Here is a 26,295-nt window from a genome sequence, read left to right as displayed (position 1 = left end):
CAATGAGTAAAACCTTTGTGTTGTTTGCGTAAATAGTGTAAATAGCGTTGTCAGGCAATTGTAAACCCCTCTTAAGATGGCAAAGGGCGTTGCTCAGGCAAATGTCCCTGATGATAATGTCACCGCAAAAAGGTGTATAGCAGACCTCAGCTCATCGCTTGTATTGTGCAAAAACTTTGTCGTCTTATGTCTTATTCAGCAGTAAGTAAACACTAATTATAGATGTTAAAAAAACGTGACTAAAAACTCAGTTTTAAGTTCGTCACCGGTGACGCACTTTGAGTGTGGGCTTGTGCCCACGAGGGGTCGAGAATGAGCAGGGAGACAGGGAGACGTGATTGGTTTAAAGTCTAAGTTTTTACAGGTTTACAGCTGCTACAAATGACGAATTTTCTTTGTTATTTTTTTCAGAGCATGTCTTAATTTCTGTCAGGACATAAAGACAATTTCAACCAAAAACTTAAAAAGTGTATCTGGAGAAAATCATCTACCCTACCTTTAATTGAATTTGCTTTGAATGTCTCCTATAATAGAAGTGGCAATATGTCACCTTTTTTGTTCACTTAAAAAAAATGTGCCTCGTGGTACTCACAAAACTTTTCATTGTCAGGAGCTGAGGATCAAACCTCCAGCGTCGGTGTGAATCTGTTGTCTCGAGCAGCTCCAATGACAGTGACCAGAAATTACAATGTTATGTACTTGGCATTGCAAACTGAGGGCAAAAATTTTCCATCAAGTAAAAAATTAGCAATTCTTGTATAAACATTATGCACATGGGATGAAATGAACACTCCCTCCCTGCTGCGTTCAGGATACATCAAACAAGTTTGTGTTTCCCATATACAAATCCAGAAAATTTGCTGCATTAGAGGTGGGTATTGTTTTGTTTGTTTAGTTTATTTGACAGGGACAATGTACAAAATACATTAATCTTAAAAAAATATGCTTTGTACCAGATTTAGCTCATGCTAATTTCTATCTGCAGTCCCCGGGCAAGTGCACACAGTATTGAAACATTGCAACTGTCAGTAGCACAAACAAATACATGCAATATTAGCTGAACAGTAATCATTTAAAATTAATCAGATGGTTTATTTTTAAGAAACCATCACAGCTATACAACATAGTAAAAGAGTTTGTAAAATTTAAGTTTGCTGATGCTGACAGCTGGTTATCGAAGATGTATTTCTTTAAGTTTCAAGAGAAATGGTTCAGATCTACAGACAGCTTCAGACTGTCAGGGAGTTGATTCCATTGTTGAATGGTTTTATATGAAAAGGCTGTGCAAAGGCAGAGGATCATTTCGGGACGGTACAGTGAGCAGTGGAGCGGGATGTTCGGGTCTTTTGAAGACCTGTATTGATCTAGTACCAAATTAAAGTCACCTCCAATTATTAATTAAAAAAGAAATATCAGGAATTAAAAAAAAAAAAAAACTCTGGCTCATCCCAGTTAGGCCCATACACATTAAGTAGTGTGATGGGGGTGGACTGAAACTCACCTGTGACTAAAACCCCCTCTTTATCCAAAACAGTAGAGTGATGTAAAAAGGGCCCATTTTCAATCAATCAATCAATCAATCAATCAATCAATCAATCAATCTTTATTTGTATAGCGCCAAATCATAACCAATGGTATCTCAAGACACTTTACAGTAGAGCAGTCTTATGGAAGGACTCTTCATTTTATGGATACACACATATGCATATATACGTATATACACATACATATGTATCCCACACCCAACATGAATTCATCATGGCGGCAATGAAAAACCGCAGCAGGAACCTTGTGTGGATCCCATTCCTATGATGAACAGCCATCCACGTTATGCTGTGTTGGGTGTGTGCAGAGGAAAGGGTGGAGACAGAGTTGTTGAGACTCTGTAACTCCACACTGAGGATCCCACGGACCTGCAAGACAAAAGCCAGAAGGAGTACAGGAGCAAACACACAAGGGAAGAAGCAGACATAAAGGGAGTGTTTGAGAGAGGAATGGGACCCTCTCTGGTCCCTCTCTAACCTAAATGACCTCTCTCTTAACGCCCTCTCCAACCTCTCTCCAACCGAGCATGCCAGACCCCCCCGGCAGTCTATGCCTATTGCATCTAACTATGAGCTGGTTCCTAACTAAAAGCTTTACCAAAGAGGAATGTTTTGAGCCTAACCTTAAAGGTAGAGAGGGTGTCTACCCCCCGAACCGTGGTTGGTAGATGGTTCCAGAGAAGTGGGGCCTGATAACTGAAAGCTCTTCCTCCTATACTACTTCTAGAGATAAATGGAACAACGAGTAGGCCAGCATTTTGAGAGCGTAGTGTTCTAGCTCCTTGAGATAGACTGGTGCCTGTCCATTTAGGGCTTTATAAGTGAGAAGAATAACCTTGAATTCTATTCTATATTTTATGGGAAGCCAATGCAGAGAGGCTAATACAGGAGTAATGTGATCTCTTCTCCTAGTTTTAGTCAGTACACGTGCTGCAGCATTTTGAACCAGCTGAAGTGTCTTAAGCGACTTGCTCGGACAGCCTGCTAAAAGAGAATTACAATAATCCAGTCTAGAGGTAACAAAAGCATGGACTAGCTTTTCGGCGTCGCTCTGAGACAGGATAGGTCTGATTTTAGCAATGTTACGGAGATGAAAGAAGGCAGTTCTTGAAGTTTGTTTTTGTGAGAGTTGAAGGATAAATCCTGATCAAATAGAACCCCAAGGTTTCTAACAGTTGTGCTTCATGCCAAAGTAATGCCATCTCGGGCAGTTAGGCTAGCATAGGTTTCTCTAAGGTGTCGTGGGCCCAGTACAATGACCTCAGACTTGTCTGAGTTAAGAAGAAGAAAATTTTGGTCAATCCAGGCCCTAATGTCCTTTAGACAGACCTCAAGTTTAGATAGCTGATTTGTCTCACCTGGCTTCATTGATACATACAGTTGGGTATCATCAGCGTAGCAGTGAAAGTTAACAGAGTATTTTCTCATAACATTACCAAGGGGGAGCATATAGATGCAGAAGAGGATTGGACCTAGCACAGAGCCCTGAGGAACCCCATAGCTTACTTTAGTGTACACAGAAAAGTTATTATTCACGTGTACAAACTGGTACCTATCAGATAGGTAGGATTTAAACCAGTTTAGGGCAGTCCCTGTGATTCCAAGTAATTCCTCTAATCTCTCTAGTAGAATATCGTGATCTATAGTGTCAAAAGCTGCACTAAGATCTAATAAAACCAGCACTGAGAGTCGTCCTTCATCTGAAGCCCAGAGTAGATCATTAGTTACTTTAACTAAAGCCGTCTCTGTGCTGTGTTGAGCTCTAAAACCTGACTGGAAGTCCTCGAACAGGCTGTTGTTTTGAAGGAAGTCACAGAGCTGAGCCGCCACAACTTTCTCAAGAATCTTTGAAATAAAAGGAAGATTAGATATAGGCCTGTAGTTTGCTAAAGTGCTGGAATCAAGAGTAGGTTTTTTGAGAAGGGGTTTGATTACAGCTATTTTAAAGGACTGTGGCACGTAGCCTATTGATAGGGATATATTTATTGTCTCCAACAAAGATCGGCAGACCAGGGGAACAACTTCTTTAAACAGCTTAGTTGGGATCGGATCTGAAAGGCAGGTCGATGGTTTGGAGGATGAAATAATAGAGTTAAGTTCCTGAAGTCCTATATGTGTGAAACAGTTTAGGTTAAGCCTATTTACATTTAATGGTACAGCAGGCCCAGGTGAAGGCAGGGAGTGGCTAATTTTATCTCTAATCTTATGAATTTTATCGTTAAAAAATGTCAAAGTCCTCACAGCTGAGGGCTAGAGGAATCATTGGCTCAATAGAGCTCTGACTTTGTGTTAGCCTGGCTACAGTGCTGAAAAGGTACCTCGGATTATTTTTATTTTCTTCAATTAGTGAGGAGTAGTATGTAGATCGACTATGTCGTAACGCTGTCATGTATTTACTATGGCTTTCTTGCCAGAGTATTCGTGACTCCTCTGTTTTATTGGAGCGCCACATTCTCTCTAATTTACGGGTTGTTTGTTTGAGTGTGCGAGTTTCAGAGCTAAACCACGGAGCTTTCCTCTGAAGTCCAAGGTGGATTTTAGTCGACTAGCAGAGCTATCGACAAGCAGATCCAGTTGAGAGGGGTTATAATTAATATCATAGTTACTTATTGGACGGTGCACTGAGTTTAAGGCAGCAGGAATGGCCTCTTTAAATTTAGCCACAGCACTATTGGACAGATTTCTACTCGTAACCATTTTATTGCGAGATCCTCTAGGATAATGTTAAAAGATATTAAAAAGTGATCTGATAGCAGAGGATTTTCAGGGTAGACTTTTAGTTCATTAATATCAAGGCCATATGCTAGAACGAGATCAAGAGCATGATTTAAACGATGAGTAGCTTCATTAATAGTTTGAAAAAAGCCAACTGAGTCTATTAGGGACATAAAGGCTGAGCTCAGGCTATCACTATCTTTGTCAACATAGATATTAAAATCTCCTACTATCAGTATTTTATCAGAACTGAGGACTAAGTTTGAAATAAACTCAGAGAATTCTGATATAAATTCAGAATAAGGGCCTGGAGGACGGTAAATTATAGCAAATAAGAGTGGCTGACGGGTTTTTGATTCGGTATGAGATAAATTTAGAACCAGGCTTTCAAAGGAAGTGTAATTGGCCTTTGGTTTAGGATAGGTTAGGAGAGAGGAATGATAAATAGCTGCTACACCACCACCACCACCTATGTCTCGTGGCATATGAGTATTTAAATGACTGGGAGGAGTGGCTTCATTTAAACTAACATATTCATCTTGATACAGCCATGTTTCAGTTAAACAGAATAAATCAAAGTTATTTTCTGAGATAAGGTAATTTACAAGTAGAGATTTGGATCTCAGTGATCTAATATTTAATAGAGCACATCTAATGGTTTTATGTTTTGGTGTTTCTATATTTGAGATTTTAATTTTTTTCAGATTTTTATAATTGATACCTCTTTTTTTTGATTTTATGTTAAAATCATTGTGAAATTCTAGTGTAACAATTACAAATCAAACAAAATGTAAATCAAGCAGCAGTAATTATCTTTTAAGCAGAAAAGTCACCAATTCCATGTTCTACTCCTCCAGACCATACACTGTGGTCTGGAGAACCACAGTGTATGGTCTGGAGGAGTAGAACCCGCCCCTTTCCCTAGCTTCGGGAAAGGGGCGGGGCTTGTGAGCAATAGCTGTCAGACAGCCCATCAAACACAATCCTGGCTCTCATTGGTTTTGTTTGCTCAGTCACGGTGCATCTACCTATAAAAGCAAGGGAGGTCTGTGTGTGTGTGTGTGTGTGGATGTCTGGATGTGTGTGTGGAGCAAATATCTCCCCGACACAGTGCGAGTTCGACCTGAAACTCGGTCAACGGGTTCCAAATACCCAGAGTGTGTTATTTGGAGTAATTTGGTCATTTCAAAATGTTTATTTTAATTTTATTTCACTTCTGGACGGCCCGAAATGAAACCTATGCTGAATAGGTTTTGACCTCAGGGTGTGAGGGGGCGCTAGCGCACTATCTATATCTATTTCACTGCACAGCTCACTTTCGGTGCGTGCACGAGCTCCCGTGGACTTCTCTTTTGAGGAAAAATACTTTTTTACTGTTCTTTATTTGGTGATGACATTTCGAAATGTTTATTTTCATGTTAGTTTGACCGTTCGCTATTTAGACCGGACAGACCTCACCTGGAAGTTATTGACGGCAATGGCTGTTGTGTTGAAAGCTGCACGTTTCTCAGCAGCGCGCGTGTGTGAGAGAAATACAACGGAGAAGATTTGTGTCCAAGGTAGAGTCACACACACACACACACACACACACACACACACACACACACACACACACACACACACACACACACACACACACACACACACACACACACACACACACACACACACACACACACACACACACACACACACACACACACACACACACACACACACTTCACTATCGATCACCGTCTACGTGTGTAACGAACCACCATTTAGTCTGGTTACAGTTACAACTCTTCTTAAGCTCCCACTATATGAATACATATTTCCGACGGGCACTGTACTCGACTTCAAAAAACACATACATTTACAGAAAAATACAACAAAAATATGAAAATGGCTCAAAATAAACAAAACTAAATATTTATACAAAAAATACACAAAATTACAACAGCAACAAAAACAATAATTATACATTTATGCACAAAAAGACAACGGAAAGATACACAAATAAACACATACGTTACAGAAAAATACACCATACAAAAAAATATAAAAGTGATGAAGTCATGCACATGTTCCATAGAATTAAACCAGGAAAACTGCACCCACATTTTACACCCGCAAATATACCCCTTATGCTCCCAAATGAATACATACTTCTGACGGGCACTGTACATTACAGAAAAAAAACACCAAACGAAAAAAATATAAAAATGAGTTAAAAAAACAAAAAAATCAACACTTTTATCATGTGCATGTCTCAAAGAATTAAACCAGAGAAATTGCACATGCTATTTTACCTTGCACCTGCAAATATACCCCTTTATAATGCTACAGAGTATGCTGTTATTATTATGCCCATAATTAACAACTCTTCTTAAGCTCCCACTATATGAATACATACTTCTGACGGGCACTGTACTCGACTTCAAAAAAAACATACATTTACAGAAAAATACACAATACAAAAAATATAAAAGTGAAGTCATGCACATGTCCCATAGAATTAAACCAGGAAAATTGCACCCACATTTTACACCCGCAAATATACCCCTTATGTTCCCACATGAATAGATACTTCCGATGGGCACTGTACTAGTTCTGGTAATCTGCCAAAGGCAGGGGGGACTCATTGAGCCTGTTTTTTTTCACACAAACTACTAGTTTGACGTAAAGCTGTCCTTACATAGTGACAGTATTAGTAAAATATGACAAAAAGTCACTTTTAGAAGAGTTGCAGTTGCAAGAGGAGCAGTCCTCCTTTAACATGTTAATCTTGACTAAAGTAAACAAAGACGCATGGGCAGGAATTATACAATGAAATTCATATTACATAGTATTCCCCAAACTACTTGCTTGTTGAAGTTAAATTCTGATGTTCTAAAATCACTGAGTATCCATGGAGGTGGGTCACCATTGGTGTCTACCATGATGATGTTCATTATAAACAACGGTACCTCAGTTCTCCTCAGATGATCGTAACTGGTGCTCCGCATAGCTTAGCCGTAGGGCCTCCTCGGGGTGTGTGAAAAACATTTTTGCTCCGTTGTATGACATTTGTAGCTTGGCTGGGTACAGATCTGGATCCGTTGTCCATGGAATGTTAAGTCTTTGGTGGGCATTACTTTCTTTATAATGTCAAAGGTGTGAGAGTTTTGGATCCTTGCAATAAAGTGACGGGGGAGGTCTATCGTTACCGATATTTCTCCGTAAGGCTGTGTCCTGGCTATCAGCGACAGCTCATCCAGGTTGCCTTGAGCAACCAAGCCACAAAGCCACAATTTCCATATCCAGCTTTCTTCCCCTCTGCGTCTCCCACAACCCTCACATTCTCGGCTTTCAGTTTTGCATTCTCGCCCATCAGTGTCTTCTTGACTTCAAAAATCCCACTTCAAACTTTTTACAGATGTCTGACTTAAAAAGAGCCAGGTCTGAGTGAAGCAACAGTATTGCACCGAGCACTACATTGGTATCCACCTTCTGAGTTGCCTCTTCGGCATGGCTGTCTGAATCGGTGGCCGAGTTGTCATTCGGGCCTACTCCGTCGTACGCTTCATTTTAGAGGTTTTCGGCATTTCCACACCGGTTCCCTCTTTATAGTAACGTAGTGGTTTTGTATCTTTTGCTATGGTGGCAACTTTGGTTTTGTGAAAGATGGAGTTTTAAATTGAAATTGGCAGCGCTACAGGGAGATGTGTCCTACTTGCTCATCGCCTAACAGCGCCCCCTTTGAAAACCTATTAGTATTAGTATCAAAATGAAAAATTGCCTGGGATGCCATCTAAGATTGAGTTAAAGTGTCCTAGATCACTTTATGAGTTATTAATTAATGCCTGTTCCCCAGGTGGGTTCTTGACGTCGGTTCAGAGGTCTTATAAGTTATAAGATTAATAAACAAACAAGTAGAAGTTATGCATTTATTATTACAAATGGGAATATTGATCATGTACAAGCATAATGATAACAGGCAAATCCAAACAATGATTACTGAAGGTTACTACTGGCTAAACTAGTATAACACATTATATACATTTTGTACACAGATTTAATGGACATGTTATGAGTGAAATGATGCAATGTAAGAGCTGAGACAAACTGAGAACTGGGGTCAGGGGTTTTTAAGACCAGACTGCTCAAATTGCATAATGCGAGCCAGATTGATTAGAAAAAGAGTGGGACTTTAAGAAAAAGCCATAAAACAAGAATGGAGAATTATGGATAAGGCATGGAGGCGAGGCCATGTGTTCTGGTTTGAGGTGTGTGTGAGATCACAGAACACACAGGCATCTCATTTCTTACTCTTCATAGACGTAACTATTCTATTATTACAAAAGCAATTCATATCATTCACAATGTGTTGATAATAATTACTGAAAAGGAAACTGTTTTTATGGAAGGCCTTAAATAGTTAAAAGAAAAATTCTTAAAGAAAGAATTTATCACATTTGAGCAAAAGAGGAAAGCTATTCGGTAGAAAAAAAGGGTGCATAATTGAATCTTGAAACTTTTTGTAATCTAAATTAATAAAAACAGGAATGTTCCTAGATATAAATGATTAGGTAATTTGTAATATAAAACAAACAAACCAAAGATAAGGGCACATTTGGTTTCAAATGAAAAGTCGAGTCCAAGGTGTCTTCTTCATTAATTCCAAAGAAGATTGTATTGTCAGTTTAGTGTTCCTTTGGGGGCAGGAAGGACCTGTAAGTAAAAGGCATCGCAAACCAAAGGTCTCTGGGAAAAGCAGCTTTGGGAGGAGGCAGAGGGTATTGCTCCCAGTCCCTTGGGTCCTGTTCAGTGTTCAAATTGACAATTTTTGGGCTTTGGGAGGAGTTTGTTAGACAATAGTTTGTCACTGGTCCTTTTGTGGAATTAAACTTCAAAATGCAGTCATCTCTTTATTAGTTATGCTACAGCAGTTATTGAAGGGAAGGGAAGCTGTGTGCATAAACCTGAGCTTGTGCAAAAAAAATGGGCAAAGGCTCTTTCCAAGTGTGACCAAGAAGAAAGAGAATCACAACTGTTGTTTATCCAGAACATGAGCTTTTGCACATTGACTGCCCAATGATAGTCTATAATTTCAGTGCAAAGCCATGCTTGACTTAAGGTAACCGGAGAAGTAGTCTCTGAATCCGTACTTCTTTAGCATCCTAAAAAAAGATTTTTTACTATCTAACTTGTCAATTACGGTATAGCCAAAGTCCTTTTTAGATAACTATCTTGAGCAAATGAAGTTTCCATAGTTTGTATTGTTGAAAAGTCAGTGGAGTTAGGTTCAGTATCCTCATCTTCCATTTCTCTTATTTCTATCACTGGAGCAGCAATGGTAACAGAGAGCAAATTCACATTGAGAGTATTGTTCCACAACTCCCCCTCTTCTTCATTCTTTACTCCCTCATAATTCTGTTCACTTGGGTTTTGATCTTCAGTATGAAAACATGTGTCAATCAAATGAACAACTGGCTCCTCAACATCAGACTTTACTTTAAAGTCGATCTGCTGCAAATTCTTTTCTAGAATGGCATTATTGGAATCCAAAAGAGGGCCAAATCCTGAAGAGCTATTTTCACTTAATGAAAGTTGAAAATTTTTGTTCAAGTAACATGACGATCTATCCTCTTCCCGCACATTTTCCATTTCTGAATTTGGTTCCATGATTGCAGCAGGAAATATGATCAACGTTTGTCTTTCCACTGCTTTTCCATTTCCCTTATCTGAGGTTATGGTAATACAGTCAGAGATTGCCCTCTTTGGAGTGAAGGTGTCTTTGTATTGGCTCGGAGTTGTCTGGACAAGCAAAAAGAAGAAAAGCAAAGATAAGAGTTTTTGAAACATAAATGGCTGTAAAAAGAATAACAATATAAATGGTATAATTATGGATAATTGAGCACGATGTATCCAGCTGATGATGGGCAAATTCAGGTCATGATGCATTTAAGTACACTCCTGATCAAAATTTTAAGACCAAAAATTGCAAGAATTTAAATTTTGCACTCTTAGATCTTAAGAAGGTCCTAAGAAGAGCTTCAAAATAAAAAAGAAGCAATGGGAGTGAGAGAAAGCAAGCCTATTTCAGTTTAACTGTTGTTTACAATAATTTTTTTTGTCCAAGTGTTTGGGCAACAAACGGAACTTAAAGTTGCTAAATGGTCAACGAGCACCTTGCATGGCAGCTCTATCCCACTGGTGTGTGAATGGCTGAATGAGTTGATATTTTAAAGCACTTTGGGACTACTTAGTAGGTAATAAAAAGTGCTATATAAATCAAGTCCATTTACAGTCTATATAATTGTGCAAAAACTAGAGAATAGAAAAGACTAATTTCTTACAGTTAGTGCTTTGGGCTGATGCACCTTCGGTTTACAACAAAACCCAGTATAATAGACACAAAATGTAATGATCATTACAACAACACCAGACCCAGCAAATAGAAGGCCTGCGGACAAGAAGATGACAGAAAAACCATTATTAATTTAATTTAGAAAACAAAACAGTTTGAATGTAAACAAACACCAAACATTACTAATAAATGAATCACAAACTGTTGATGAAATTTTTTTAAGCACCAACCTAACAAAAGATGCTTACTCCCACTTGTTTGCGGAGGGCTAGTAAGGATGCACTTTAAAGTTGATGGATCAATGTTTTTGTTGAGATTTGTATTCATGTGCACCTGTACACAGTACTCTGCACCCTGTTCCAAGTTCTCCAGAGTGAAAGCTGTTCGTCTGGTAAAATGCTGAGGGTCAAATGAAAAAAAGGTTAGTTATTCAAACACTCAACTATGACCAAAACCAGTAAAACAACATGTAGATTTATGAGATTTACTTTGACACACAAGAGCTGTGTTCTCCAATTCTTTCTGTTTCCACCAACAAAGCTCCAGCTCTCGGAGCTAAAAACTAGAGCTAAGCTGACCCCAACTAGCTGCTGTGCCAGAGCACAGCTCCAAAGTTGGTGGGTGCTAGGCGGGGTTATCAACGATACTCCAAAATCAAAAAGGAGTCATTTTTTCAAGTTTTCAGGCAGCTGGTCGCATTAGCACACATCCGAAAAAAAAAAAAAAAAACATTTAAAAGGGTGTCCAACAAGACAGCCGTTGTCAAAGGAGGAGAACATTATTTCCTGGTACTGTGGGTGTCTCAAGGGGAAGTGGACAGAGCACGGACCAAACCGAACTACAGCCACGGCAGAGCCCGTCCTGCAGACCCCCGTTAATCATCCTGGTAAGTTTTATCTCACCCTGGTGTTAGCCTACTACAATATTCCCTCATCAATATTATAAATGTTACGTCTAACGTAGTGCAGGCTAGTCAGTTAACTGCTGGTAAGCTAGGAAACAATAACAATGCTTTAGGATTCCTGAAAGAAGCAACAATATTCCATTGACCTGTATTCAGAACTTCCCTTGTTGGTACACAATGGCCATGTAATATTACTACTGAACTATATGGTTACAAAGTTTCTTCATTTCAGTGTTGTTGACATGGATTTGGAGGCAATGTTTAATCTGCAGCCCAGCTCATCTCCATCTCAGAACAAATCCAGAGAGAAGATCTCCTGTGCGCCCCTCTCTTCATTTCGTAACATATACCATACCTGCCTCACCTGGAAAGCCATCTGCATTGCTGGGGAAACCTCCAACCCATAACAGGCTGTCAGAAAACTAGACTCTCTCCCCGCCCACATAAACTTAAAGCCCATCAGCATTGATCTCTGAACTGTATTTGCACACATACACCTTATCCACATTGCACTGATTGTCCTGTATGTTTGTATTGTTTAATGTACCTTTCTATTTTATGTATTGTACATAAATCCTTCAGTTTTGTGTTATTTCTTTAAATATATTTATTCTATTTTACTTTACCAATAGTTTTATTCCCTAGATTGTCTTAAATGTTGTATCATCTTCACAAGGGTCTGAGAGAAATTACATTTTGATCTTCTGTATGTGCTATACATGTAAAATTGACAATAAAGCTGACATTGACTTTCACTAAGTACTTTTTCTCTCATGTCAGCTTAGTTTTTTTCATTGCTTCAGTTCTAATACTAAAATGTTTCTGTTGGACCTCATATTGGTTGTCCCAGTTTTTCCATAGCCTTAATACGCCTTGATCGTTAATATAGAGCAAATCAGACAGGCAGGCCATGTCTAATAGGGGTTTATGTTGCGTTCACACCAGATGTATTACAAAATGTTTTCTGATTTGCGCGGCGGTATGTGCACTCTCAAGTTTCAGTAACATTCGTCATTCGCCTGAGTTGAAAATCTTGAACTCCAGTGAATGTCTGACATTCAGTCATTGTTGACAATGAGGGCAGTCAACATGGACACCAGTGTTTTCACCAATTTCAGCATGGAGGAGAAAATAATCGTTTCGGTGTGTGACCACCCGGAGCTCTACAACACGGCCAGTTTGTTTACCGGGATCGGACCAAGAAGGAGTGAAGAAAACAGTGAAACTCACTGAGTTGGATGCGTCGCTGATTAACCTGGTGAATCCAGGAACGCCGGCGTCAAGCGTTTTGACAGCACTTAAGCTTCCACAGAAGATAAAGAGCATTGATTTTACAAGGTTCCTCCATAGTTGATGGTGAAAAGAAAAGAAGTCTGGTTGGCGGTGCTTTCATATTCGCTTCAGACACACATATGAAGCGAATAAGGGGAAAGTTTTTCGATCCTGCGTAAGCTTTCACGCAGAGCCAGGGCACAGGACACACAGGGCTAATCTTGGATATTAGAGTGATAGGAGGAAAACCAGCTTCATACAGTAGTATAGGCAGTCCATACAGGATTTTGCAGGCATTTTTTGTGATTGTTGCGGGCTGAAATGCCTTATTTCTACCAATCCTAAACACATATTGACCAGACATTAAGAAATCTTAAAGTGCATAACATGAACCTGTCATGAAGACATTTCTTTAAGCATAACAAAAATAAAAAAAATACAAAGCATTAACGAACATACTGTATGTAATGATAATGTGTGCTTCCTGTTTGTTCTCCCACATGAGGTTGTGCACTGGCTTGCATTCTCTTGAAGTGCTTTGCAAAAGCAAAATGCTTGTCCATAGACGACTTCCACTTTTTGCTCGATAACATTACATTTTGAACAAAAATTTTTTACCTCAACTGTTTTGAAGCAACGTTGGGTACTGTTTTGCACGGTCCTTAACCAATAGTTTTGTAAGCAAATGCAAGGTATTTCTATCGCACATGACTCAACTGAATGCTTTCTCCCAGGACTGGTTATAAACAGGATGTGACATAGGCATTTTCTTCTTAGTAGGTTCCTTGTAAGCAGCACCATGCATACACATAATATACTGTACATAGACGCACTGCTCTAGTGGGCGGCAGCAGTTGATGCGGTGTCTACGTATACATTTCTATGGCGCAAAGCCCATAGTACATCTTGCGCTACTTCCGTAGCAACTACAAGTGCTAAAATGCCAAAAATAACGATAAGCGGCAGCATTTTTTTTTTTTTCTTTCAGCAAAGTTGTAGGCTTTTGGAAAAATTACATTGCCGCACCGATTTCGCGGTAATAGTTGCTATCACAACATCGCAAAATCTTGGAGGGACTGTATTGGGCTAAGGTCTCATATGTATATATATATATATATATATATCATAGTAAATTAATTATGTGATGTAAAACATTGTAAAATATTTCTTACCTTTGATAGTTTTCCATTTCCATTCTTCCTCCACGACACTGTAAAATTAGCTTTGTAAAATTCCTGGATGTCATTGATTCCCGAGTGCGGATCAGGCTTTGGCAGTAAAATTTTGATTTTCAGGCAGTTGCCACATCCAGCCAATGACAGTTCCAGGGGATCAATTTTGGCTGAACAGAAAAAGATAGCAATTTTTCAAATATTTGGACATTGTTGGTTGAGAATTGAAATTTATTGAAGAAAAACAAGTCCAAATGGAGCTGCATTTATTGATTTTAAATCAGAATCAAATTTCTTCAAGACGATACTAGTAAAATAGAACTTAATTTTTAAAAATGTATTTATTTATGTGTTAGAAATATTTTCATTCAAAGGGAGCTGATTGAAAAAAGATCTAATTTCCTTTTGTATCCCCATATAAGTTTGCAAGTACAGGGAATTTTCCTTGGTGTTTTGGTTGCATAAATAAAATAAAAACAATAATGGGCAGTATACAGTGGGTACGAAAAGTATTCAGACCCCTTTAAATTAATTTAATTGCAGCCATTTGCTAAAATCAAAAACATTCATTTTATTTCTCACTCAGCACCCCATCTTGACAGAAAAAAACAGAAATTTTGAAATTTTTGCAAATGTTTTAAAAAAGAAAAACTGAAATATCACACGGTCATAAGTATTCAGACCCTTTGCTCAGTATTGAGTAGAAGCACCCTTTTGAGCTAGTACAGCCATGAGTCTTCTTGGGAATGATGCAACAAGTTTTTCACACCTGGATTTGGGGATCCTCTGCCATTCTTGCAGATCCTCTCCAGTTCTGTCAGGTTGGATGGTGAACATTGATGGACAGCTATTTTCAGGTCTCTCCAGAGATGCTCAATTGGGTTTAGGTCAGGGCTCTGGTTGGGCCAGTCAAGAATGGTCAGAGAGTTGTTCCGAAGCCACTTTTTTATTCTAGCTGTGTGCTTAGGGTCATTGTCTTGTTGGAAGGTTAACCTTCGGCCCAGTCTGAGGTCCTGAGCACTCAGGAAGAGGTTTTCTTCCAGGATATCTCTGTACTTGGCCGTATTCATCTTTCCTTCAATTACAACCAGTCGTCCTGTCCCTCTAGCTGAAAAATGCTGTGCTGGCAGCATGATGCTTCCACCACCATGTTTCACGATTGAGATTGTATTGGGCAGGTGATGAGCAGTGCCTGGTTTTCTCCACACATACAGCTTAGAATTAACCCTCAAAAGTTCAATCTTGGTCTCATCAGATCAGAGAATCTTATTTCTCATAGTCTGGGAGTCCTTCATGTGTTTTTTGGTAAACTCTATGCAGGCTTTCACATGTCTTGCACTGAGGAGAGGCTTCCGTTGGGCCACTCTGCCATAAAGCCCCTACTAATGGAGGGCTGCAGTGATATTTGACTTTGTGGAACTTTTTCCCCATCTCCCTACTGTATCTCTGGAGCTCGGCCACAGTGATCTTTGGGTTCTTCTTTACTTCTCTCACCAAGGCTCTTCTCCCATGATTGCACACACACACCACAGTTTTTGAAACACACTGACATTTTTGAAATAATCCAGTTGCCTTTGCTTTTCAAAAAAAGCCCAACAAAGTTTTTCATTTATATTAGCCCTTCAAACAAAACAAAACATGCATTCCAAAAAAATAAACTAAAGTGCATTAAAGGGGAGGAATAATGAAAAAAAAAACTTTCTAATGGTTTTTCTACAGTGATATACTGTACATTCCTTTAACCTCATTCAGAGGGACAAACTTGAAAAAGTTCTCTTTCCTCCCTCCCTTGTTATTCCACATTTTTTTAAAAGTCAGCTTTAAAAGGGCGAGTTAGATTTTGCCCACGTTAGCAGGTGACATCACCTAACATGCCTCCTAGAATGTGAGCTCCTCCCTCTCCAACGATCTAACAGCTAAAACAAACACTGCGGTTTAATATATGTATTATACTTTATTGCCATATATGTAAATGAAAACTACACTACTGGACGCCCAAACTACACTACTTTTTCTGCTGCCGATCATGTTGGGAGTCACTGCCAGGAGCCACGGCCTCATTGTTCACACACATCAGCTGTTAGTAATGCTACCGCTAATGCTACACCAGCGGTGTAGGTACATTCTAAACCTTTTCTTTGCACAGATTAATAAATGAGGCCTCTGGAGAGAAAATTAAGCCTATCACCTTCTCTGCAAAGTGGATGACAGATGGTCCTACTACACAAAGCTTTCTTTCTTTAGCTCTACTTTCTGATTTAAAAAAAAAAGAAAATCTTGTTTTTTTAGAAAAATAATTGAACTCTAGAATATAGATTTCAGATTCTCTTATTTTTACATACAGCATATATAAAGGCAAGATAACAAGCATACAAATCTTACTGACTTACTGTCACTGAAAGGGGTGAAGAAGACTTCTTTGGAAGATGGCGATGTGGTGAGGTTGTACAATGCTTGGATTGTAAAGCCATACGTCTTTCGAATGCCTAACTTCAGTTTAAGCGATGTTGTGGTTGAGTTTAGTAGCTCTGTGTGTTTATACCCTCTGATCCTGAACACAGAGAAACATTGTGTAAATGTATTTCAAGAGAATATGTGTTTAATATAATTTAATCACATGCTTAAAATCATAAACTAATGGGATGACTAGTGATCAGAATCAGAAAGGATTTTATTCACCAAGTACAGTTTAAAAACAACACAAAAGTGTTCACTTGGCAGTTGGAGCGAAGAACACACACCAACACACCGAGGCGGCCATAATGAAAATTCTTTGCCGAAACCGAAAAGCAAAAATGAGGAAACTAAGGCCAATAATCCAAACACTGAAACAGACCTCACTAAAATGAAATCAATCAATCAATAAATACATTTTAAAAATCATGAAAATATTTATTTAGACTCGACATTCCAACAATGCACAATAGCAAATTAAATGTAAAATAAAATGTTTAACTCATCTACTCTTGTGTGCATTAAATAGCAATGTGCAGGCCAATAACTGAGTAGACTGCTGAAAGATAGTAAAATTAAATATGTTTTCTCGTAAAAACACAAAGTTCTTGATGCGTTATCACAGTGAAGTCTGAGATGCAGCACTGAACAGTTCTTTTAACAACATTAGTTTCGATGTCTCACTATGGGAATTACGCCTCCGCTGAGCTCTGCGAGGTTTTTTGGGCCGACTCAGGCCATGTGGGTGGAGATGTCGATTGTCACCGACCTGTGTCTCTGTGTTCAACGCTGCACAGTCCAGGCCACAGGGAGTGCTATGGAGGTATTTCTGGTCCCAAAACGGGAAGGGGGGTCCAGATTTTGCCCTATCCTGGTTTGATGTTCTCTGAACAGATATCTCAGGAAATACAGGTTTATGATGCTTGAGCATGCCTTCCTGCTGCGCCGTCAGCATTTGGTTCATGTTTGTCGGCCTGTAGGGCACATATTTCCTCCCCAGACAGTATGGGCTTCTCGGGGGATATGTTACGGTGCCCCTTTTTGGCCTTTCTTAAGCCCGAAGGTGTCTGTGCAGTGTGTGCACCCAGAGCGAACATGCGTATTTTATTACCTCACCTGTAGGGTTGGGCACTGAGATCCGGTTCCAAACAGGAACTGGTTCCTAACATCTGGTTCCGGAACCGTTACGAACATGTTTGAATTTCGATTATTTCTTTCAGTTCCTAAATGCCCGCACTAGTTTGTCTCTGCGGTTTGTATTACTCCACCCTGCTTGCTCTGTTTGTTTACGCAGGATTTTGTATAAAGGTACGTTCACACCAAACGCGACTGCAGTCACTTCAATACAGTGGCGCTTTTTGGTCACTCATTCACTTCATTGCTCCAGTGATGTGACGACCAGCTCTGCGATCAGCTCTTTGTCTCCTGGGCTCCGCCCCATAAAGGGAAGCCTGTTACTAAGCAACTTCTGTCACAGTGAGTGGTGAAAGCAATTGCTTTGGCTTATACGAGTCAGGGTCTGCAGCCGCCTGCTGCGTGCACATTCGACTCGGGTTTAGCCACATCCTGTGCCTTGTTCAGGGGATTGTCTGTTCAGAATATTTGTGCTGTGGCGAGTTGGTCCTCGCCCCTCACTTTTGTCCGGTTTTACTGGCTGGATGTCTCCGCTCCGTGCGTGGTGCCGGCGGTTCTCCTGACCTGATCGGAACAGTGCTGGCCCCGCTGGCTGGTGTAACGCGTGATAAGTTTTTCTCTAATACGGGAGCTACCATATACCATAGTGAGACATTGAAACAAATGTTATGAAAGATAACTATAGGTTATTTACATAACAAAGGTTCTCCGAGTATTATGAGTGAGATGTCTCACCAGACTGCCCTTCTTGCTTGGTGAGTGAGAAGAGGTTTGCTTATTTGAATGGCGTGGTTTCATCCATCCTCTACTTATAGATAGGGATTGGCATTGTTTGGATTTTAACTATTCTGATTCCGATTCTCAATTTCGATTCCTGTTGTAAACGATTCTCGATTCTTTGCGTTGTGCAGATAAACAGGTCAGATTTCACAGGATAATTTTTTCATTTGAAAAAGCCTTTACACAGGCCATTTTTATTAATTCACTTAGTTGATACAGTTTAATTAGGTTGCTGTACTTAACTAGGGTATTCAATTACCCTAGTTAAGCAGTAAATGCGTCCCCGTACTGCATGTAGAGGATGTAATATCACCAAGTTTATAATTTTACCTGTTGTTAGAGCAACTATCTTTACCAGGGAACAACTATTTATTCCTGGTGTTTGATTCCCGGAGTTTTACTGGGCTTTTTACTGGTTAATAGCTCCTATCTCCCTTCCACTCCGCAGTCCAAACTGAAACGGTAGCCACACACACACACACACACACACACACACACACACACACACACACACACACACACACACACACACACACACACACACACACACACACACACACACACACACACACACAACACACACACACACACACACACACACAGCGGTCGCTAGAGTTGCGCTCTGAACGCACCTTATACAAACCCCGCGTAAACAAACAGAGCAAGCCGCAGAAACAAACTAGTGTGGGCATTTAGGAATCGAAATAAATAATCGAAATGCAAACATCTTTGTAACGGTTCCGGAACAGGATGTTAGGAACAGGTTCCTATGTGGAACCGGTTCTCAGTGCCCAACCCTACTTATTGTAGGTGGGACTACCTGCCGCGGCTGAATATATTTCACCAGCCAATCAGGATTGGCGTAATGAGATTAGGCTTCTGCGATATGACGCGGAGGCATATATCCCATAGTGAGACATCTCACTCATATTACTCAGAGAACCAGGGTTATGTAAATAACCTCTAGTTTCTCTCTGCACACCTTTTCATGCACTGTGCACGTCTCCGTCTATAATTTAAGCCTTCCCGAAAAATTTAACTATTTTTTTCACGACAGAATCAAGTTTCACAGCAGGCTTGTGTTGGTTCTCTGCATCCATCACTACATGAATAATTTCTTGTGTGCTGATTTATTCCCACATTCATGAATTTTTTTTTAATGCGGATCAAGTACTGTAGGAGCCACAATTTATTTCTAACGTTATTAATACTTTTTTGTATTTTTTTTGTACTTGTGTTTACGTGAGCCTGGTGTAGGCGGGGCAGGTAGGTTATTTAGGTTGCCATGGTGTTGGTACAGGTTTTGGTGATTTGGAGAAGAAGCAAACCGTTGTCGAGTATTTGGCTGAGTCGCCTGTGTTCACTTTTTGGTTGAACTTTTCTGTGTATATTATAAACCCTGGGATTATTAATAGAATAAAGAAGCAAATATATCAAAGACAAAGGTGGATATTTTCATCTCAATATATAACCGAGTACACGTCAAAACAATCCCTGAACGCAAACAGTAGTAGACAGAGTTAGAGGACTTTGACGCTACAAGTACAGTTGCAATGAAGTGCAGGGGAACCCGAATAGATCTCGCTGACAGAATCCAAGAGTGTATTTTTCATTGTTTCCACTCCATGCTCCATCTCAACCTCTGCTTAGAAGACGCTTAAGTGCTCATATTGAAATAGGTTTTTAACGTAGAGTCATTAAGTTAAATGGATGTAAGAAACAAAGCATTTAAAGTGTCAAAAGCTTATCGAAGCTTCATCTCAACAGACAGACAATGTGCACTTGACAGTCAGCTTAAAATATGTAAAAGTCTGACTGTTTTTGTTGTTTTGGAGCTTTCTGCAACCCTCCTAAAACTATATGAGGAAACTTAATGGCAGTGGTTCTGCCATTCAGATCATATACAGTTCTGAGGAAAGTTTGCAGTTCCAGGGAAAAATTTGGTCATTGGTAAGTACCATAACTTAAATCAATGTAGTTCGTCTGGCAAGGGAAATTTAATTCTCAAAGATAAGTTAACCTACCATTTAAAGATTTTGTACTGTGTCCCTGGAGGTGTTCCTGGCCCAGGATCCCACAAAAGTGAGTGGTCAAAGTTGATAGAATTGACAGAAATGTTGACTGGAGCAGGTAGCAAAGCAAGTGCTGAGTAAACAGAAAATTAGATTTGCTGTGAACAGGTCAACAATGATTGCAAGAACACCTTAAGAGACATACAGAACTATTAGAAACCAAAAAAATTAAGTTTAATTTAGTCTTTAAGAAAACTTACCAAACTCAAGCTGTACAGTAAGAAAAAGAGTAAGCAGCAGACACTCAATTCTTCTAGAAGTCTTTGAGCAGTGGCTTGGGTTTCCAGAGCACATATCCAGAAGCTGGAATTACAACAATTATGTTCATACACAGTAACTTTATCATTATAAAATCTATATTTCTTACTCAACAGAAACAAAATTTTAGAAATATTCATCATTTTTTCAGAAAATATTAGTTTTTAACTCCTGTGAGGAAACACAATAAATACTAAAATAAAGTAAGATACAATTAAAAGGTACTGTAGCTATAAGATCTAAAGACATGGATATTAATGATGGATGAGGGTTAGTAATTTCTTTACTTCCTGTTAAACTATATTAACAACTTCTAATCTAACTGTTTTAAATAGGGAATGTAATGATTAATCGTAAGGCAGTTAAAAATCGATTCATAGGTATCACGGTTGATATCGATTTTCTGAAAATTGAATCGCAGTACTTTTTTTAACCAGCAGAGGGCGCTATCCACAAGTGTAGGCGGCGGGAGGAGTCTGCTAATACTTTCTTTCTGGCCGCCTTCTACTCTTAAATATGTTAATAAATCATTCATTACCCCTTTAGCACCGAAAGAATATCTGTAATATTACTTGAATATCTGTAAAAGTCACGTTTTTCTATTAGCTCTGTCTGCTAGCATAGCTTCTCTTCTTCACTGCAAGATACAGTATCTGCATGCCAACCGACCACTGGGTTACCAGCGCCCTCTGCTGGTCCAAACAAATATGACGTTAATCATTGCAATCATGGTTTTTTTTTTTTTTTTTTAAAGTCCAATTGTTAAGGCACAAAATACATTTTCAGTTGCACTTTTAAAAAGAAAAATAACTATTATGCAGTTTTGCATTGTTTATTATAGAACCAGAATTTAAATTAATAGGCTTCATTTTCATTTGTATTATTCCTTTATTTATTTCATTCAAGATTTATTTTTAGTTAAATTGCATTGTTTTGAATAGTTTATCAAGGAATTCTTTTGACAATGAAAAATAAAAGGAAAATAGTACCGTATTTTCTAGTTTTTTTCCCAAAAAAAATAATTGTCTACAGTCCCATTTTGTAAAATAAATCATGACAGAATCGTATCGTGAACCCAGTATCGTGAATCGAATCGTATCGGGAGTTGAGTGAATCATTACATCCCTAGTTTTAAATGTGCTTTTCTGTGTACTTTGCCCAGATCTCTTGCAACACACAGAAGTGACGAGCTGAGGAGGTGGCAGGTTGTGGCTCTGGGATGATAGCTTTAATGTCATAAAAGTAATACCAGACCTTTTCCCTGTCAAATCTGATAAATTAATTAGCAATGATGTAGCTTTAGCATTAATCTAGCAATAGCATCAATATAGCAATAACCTAGCATTAATCTCGTTAACCTATTATTAGCATTGGGCTAACATTAGCAATAACCTGGCATTAACATTAGCCAAGCTATAAAAGTGCTCAGGGTTCAAATTCACAATCAAACACATGATGATATAATAATATAATAAAAGCAATTACAATAGGGTCCTTCTGGCCTTCAGACCCTAATAATATATTTTGTTAATGGAAGAAGCAATTTCTGTAGTTTTCATTTTTCATTTTGTGTATATAATTGATGTTTTAAGCACTTGTGAAAAGGGTTAGATTGAATCAATCATGTGGGTGTGTTTTAGTGTTGTAGTAGTCGAGACCGGTCTTGGGACCAAATTTTAAAGGTTTCGGTCACTTGGTCTTGTCTCTGACTCGGGCTGTCCGGACTCGGGATTTTCCCTCAAGACCAGCACTAATTCCTGCTATTTTTGAACTTTTTTATAATGTGATAATAACAAGGAGAAGAATGGGATAAAACAATCCTTTATTCAGTCTTTAATCCACCCCGTATAATGACCGCAACCTTTCTTAATGTGACTGACATGTGTGACACACTCAGACACACAAGCAGGAGAGAGAGGCGGGAGCTAAACATGTTCGCTAACTTGTTGGTTGTGAAATTTGGTTTCACGAACCACAAGGAATACATTTGTAAAAGCACAGCAAAGAGGAAACACTCTGCGGTGTGTAGGTGACCAGCCATGTTATTTCTTGGCAGAAATGCTTTTAAACACTTGCTGTACATTCAGCTGACATAAAAATCTTGTTTTCAAATATGTAGAATAATTGTGAATTTATCAGTAGCAGTAGTAGTTTTAATATTTTACTTAATTTTTTGCAGGCACCTTTTTTGGCCATCAAATGTATTTAAAAGAAACTAAAACTAAAAACCGAATGTTATTCAACTGTCAAACCTTGTCATAATTTTATTGATTTATATATATTTTTTAATTAAAAAAAAAAAAAAAAAATGTTTATGGCTTCCGAAGGTCGCAACATACCACAGGTTACATCTGTCACTGTGGAGTGAATAACACGTACATCTCACTAAACATGATTATGAGATGTGATTTGATTGATCTACTTGAATGTGGTAAAAGTTAAGTAAGTGAAATTACATAATCAGAAGTCCTTTCTTCATCCCAGGGGAAAATCAAATGCGTTACAGCCGCTCAAGAAATATTACTAATAAATAATAAATGTTAAACAAGAAGAAAGAAATTATACACGTTAAAAAAGTACACATTATTCATTATTCACTCCACAGTGACAGTAAACAGTCTTTTATGTTATTATTTTCTATACAATACCTGTGACCCAGATGTAACCTGTGGTATGTTGCGACCTTCGGAAGCATAGACATTATATATGTATATGTTCGGAAGTAGGTCGCCAGTTAATCTGAACCGAAACAAAGTCATTGTTCTGGAAGGCACCGCGCTGAAGTTTGGCTCCACAGATTGTTTGAAAAATATTCTTAGAGTGATTTGTGAACAAAAACAATGATGGAGATGTGTAAATTCAAGTAAACGCGGTCACAAGATGTAAAGATTAGAACAGTATATTGCAAGCTGATCAACGGCCGAGCGGTTAATGCAGCAAACGTAAAGATTTGATTTTTTTCTTATTGACGAAGGATCGATCCCCAGTGGAAGCAATTTAACTGTTTGTTTATTTATTTGTATGACACAGATCATATACGTGTTCGTTGTTTTATTGTTTCATCATATTATACAGACTGTAGATTTTGTAAAAACACATAGGGATGAAGAAATGCGAGACACGTAACTTCCTGTTTACAACAGCCGTGGTGAGTTCACTTTGCACCGAGAAGTCCGGTTTTCTACATGTAACGCGTCCGCACACAGAGCTGCAAACACAATTACATATTAACACCTTAAACAGTTGTACAACGTAAATAACAGCTACCCGGCATCAACGCGGGCAGCTATGCACCCTGGTCCTTTTTGAACACATCTGCCATTGCTTTGGCAACAAGCCACGCTACCGGAAGTCGGTCACCAGTTAAAATGGTCGCCACTTAAACTATAACACCGGTTAGTTTCCTTAAACATCATGCGCCTGCCCGTATTTGCAGCTTTACGTCCGCATTTGAGCCGTTTTTACGTTTTATGGGTCGTTTTTTATTGCTATTTACCTACCTGCGTCTGTCCGTCAGCTCTGTTATGGGTATGGATTTGATCGAAAACGCTCTAAATAGGTTTGTTCACCAATGCGCAACCAAATGGTATAATAGTGACAGGGATCACACATGTTTTACAAATAAATGAAGTTGTTTTCGTAATGACACAAAGGAATTTGATGCCAACTGGTCCGATAAATATTAATGGCCGCCTGGCTTGTGGCTACTTCATGGTATCACTGCACTGCGCAAATTAAGTAACTTAGTTAAAAGGAATGTTAATAGCAACAGTGGATAGACAAAGTGGTTAGTAGTATCGTACAACTTAAACTTACCCCCACAAAAAGCTAGTTCATGAAAGCCCAGAAGTACAAATAGTTTATCTCAGGATGAACGCAAGGATCACTTCCGTGTGGGTAACACACAGGCTGCGTCCGAATAGTCCCTCCTAGAGCCGTATCGAGAGAGTTGCAACAACTCCTTTTACTTCAATGGTTTCGTGTGTTTTTTTTTGTTTTTTTTTTTACAGCAATGGCGGCTCATGAGCCTAACATTTTGTCCCGGAAGTGAGCGGTTGACTTTTTTTTTTTCTTAAACTTTATTCAAATACATAAAACAGTACAATACAAATAGTGCAATAACAACCACCAAGGAGAAACATAGAGGCACAGCTTCAGAGTAAAACATTATACAAAAATATTGAAGAGAACACATCAAATCAAAAGTCTTGATGGCTTTCATATTAATGGGGTGTTTGATGATTTTCACATATTGTTTGACTTCATTTTCAAGAATGGAAAGCAGTGATTTCTGTTTTGTGTATCGACACTAGTGAATGTGCTATTTAGCCAAAAGCATAATAAGGTTAATTACTGTATATAGAATTGTTCCTTTCTCATAGATGGACATTCACTATGGCCAAACAATACATGTTCAAAGCATAAGGAAAAGTGAGGTTCAATATAAGTAGAGATCAGATTACAGAGTGATTGGCATTCCGGCTCTTTTTAGAGAACCGGCTCTTTTGGATCGGCTCGGTGGCTCTTCAGATTTTTTGGTGCTTCAATTAATTTATTTTTATGAAGATGTGATTTAAAATGTGAAAGTTCCAGGCCAAAATGCGCCAGATTACATGCAAATGTGTTCAATATTTTTGCTTAATGGTTCTGCGATGCCCTTTGGAGGGTGGGTCCAGACCCCCGCATACCTTGGACGCAAAAACTCACATATGTCCGCCAGCAGGGGCCGCTGTAACCAAGGTCAACGCGTTTTGGCCTATAACTCCCACACCATTTTTTGCAGATTCAAAAAAGTTAGCAACACACAGCCTTAACCACAAGGTTAAATTTTATTAATGCCATTTCATCCAACAATGTGAAATTAGAGAAAATACTTTTAAAATAAAAATGAAATTAATAAATATAATGAAATTAATAAATATAATGAAATTAATAAAAAAAAAAAATAAAATACTTTTAAACTTGATTGATTTTGTTGTAGTGAATTAAATTATTGAATTAAATATAACTTTAGGACATCTGATTGTACAGTGATGAGTGTCAGCGGAGAAATTAATTTTCTTTAGATCGCTCCTGCTGACTTTGGCTATCCATTTCTTTCTCCTCTCTGGTTCGGTTGGGAAGCCATACATTTTCCATCCTTTTTCGGAGCGATTAGAGCGTCCCCATGCAGCACAGCAACATGCAAGGACACCAGGAAAGGCACATATAATACAGAATTTCATTCGTTTGTTGAAAATCCGGTCTGTTTCACTGGATGCAAACATCGCAGTCTCAGTAATGAAGCAGGATGCTCTGCAGGATCACATACACTATACTCTGTTAACTTAATCTGCTTGTATGAAGGATTTCTTCCGGACTTCTTACCATAACAGGGTAAATGCTGAAATTTGTCAGCACATCTTCAGGGCCATCAAGCAGTAGCAGCATATAGGCTAAATGCTACCACTATCACTCCAAGTGCATAACCAGTTGATCCTGCTCTTTGCCAGAACCCTTATCAGATGCTGAACTAACTGTTAAAGGCACACATGCATATTTAGTTCTGTTTGTCACTCAGATTTGTTTATTCTAGTTTAAAGTTATGTTTATTTTATATTTGGAAGATTATTATAATTTTTTTAACATACAGCCAAACTTACTTACAGTACATTTGTTA

The 26,295-nt window shown here is 38.7% G+C and overlaps 1 protein-coding gene across 1 annotated transcript; it reads right to left on the bottom strand.

The window, feature by feature from the left end:
- Positions 1 to 8,153: 8,153 nt before the first annotated feature.
- On the bottom strand, positions 8,154 to 24,675 carry LOC114455223 (interferon alpha/beta receptor 2-like). The gene is made up of 8 exons (XM_028436303.1): positions 24,453 to 24,675; positions 20,579 to 20,681; positions 20,331 to 20,451; positions 16,329 to 16,489; positions 13,939 to 14,108; positions 10,821 to 10,989; positions 10,580 to 10,686; positions 8,154 to 10,037 (listed from the first exon to the last, which is right to left on the bottom strand). The coding sequence occupies exons 2-8, from the start codon at positions 20,670 to 20,672 to the stop codon at positions 9,435 to 9,437; spliced, it is 1,425 nt and encodes a 474-aa protein (XP_028292104.1). The 5' UTR covers positions 20,673 to 20,681; positions 24,453 to 24,675; the 3' UTR covers positions 8,154 to 9,434.
- Positions 24,676 to 26,295: the final 1,620 nt, after the last annotated feature.

This window comes from Gouania willdenowi, chromosome 21 (assembly GCF_900634775.1).
Source record: "Gouania willdenowi chromosome 21, fGouWil2.1, whole genome shotgun sequence".
Lineage (NCBI taxonomy): Eukaryota > Metazoa > Chordata > Actinopteri > Blenniiformes > Gobiesocidae > Gouania > Gouania willdenowi.
This window is presented reverse-complemented; position numbering and strand designations above follow the sequence as displayed.

Bases quoted from the DNA above. Each gene is read 5' to 3' on its own strand.
- LOC114455223 (XM_028436303.1), bottom strand. From the start codon at position 20,672: ATGTGCTCTGGAAACCCAAGCCACTGCTCAAAGACTTCTAGAAGAATT. The intron at 10,990-13,938 runs GTAAGAAATATT...TTTGACCCTCAG, and splicing joins GAAATGGAAAACTATCAAAG to CATTTTACCAGACGAACAGC. The intron at 10,687-10,820 runs GTTGGTGCTTAA...TCTTGTCCGCAG, and splicing joins GAGTAAGCATCTTTTGTTAG to GCCTTCTATTTGCTGGGTCT.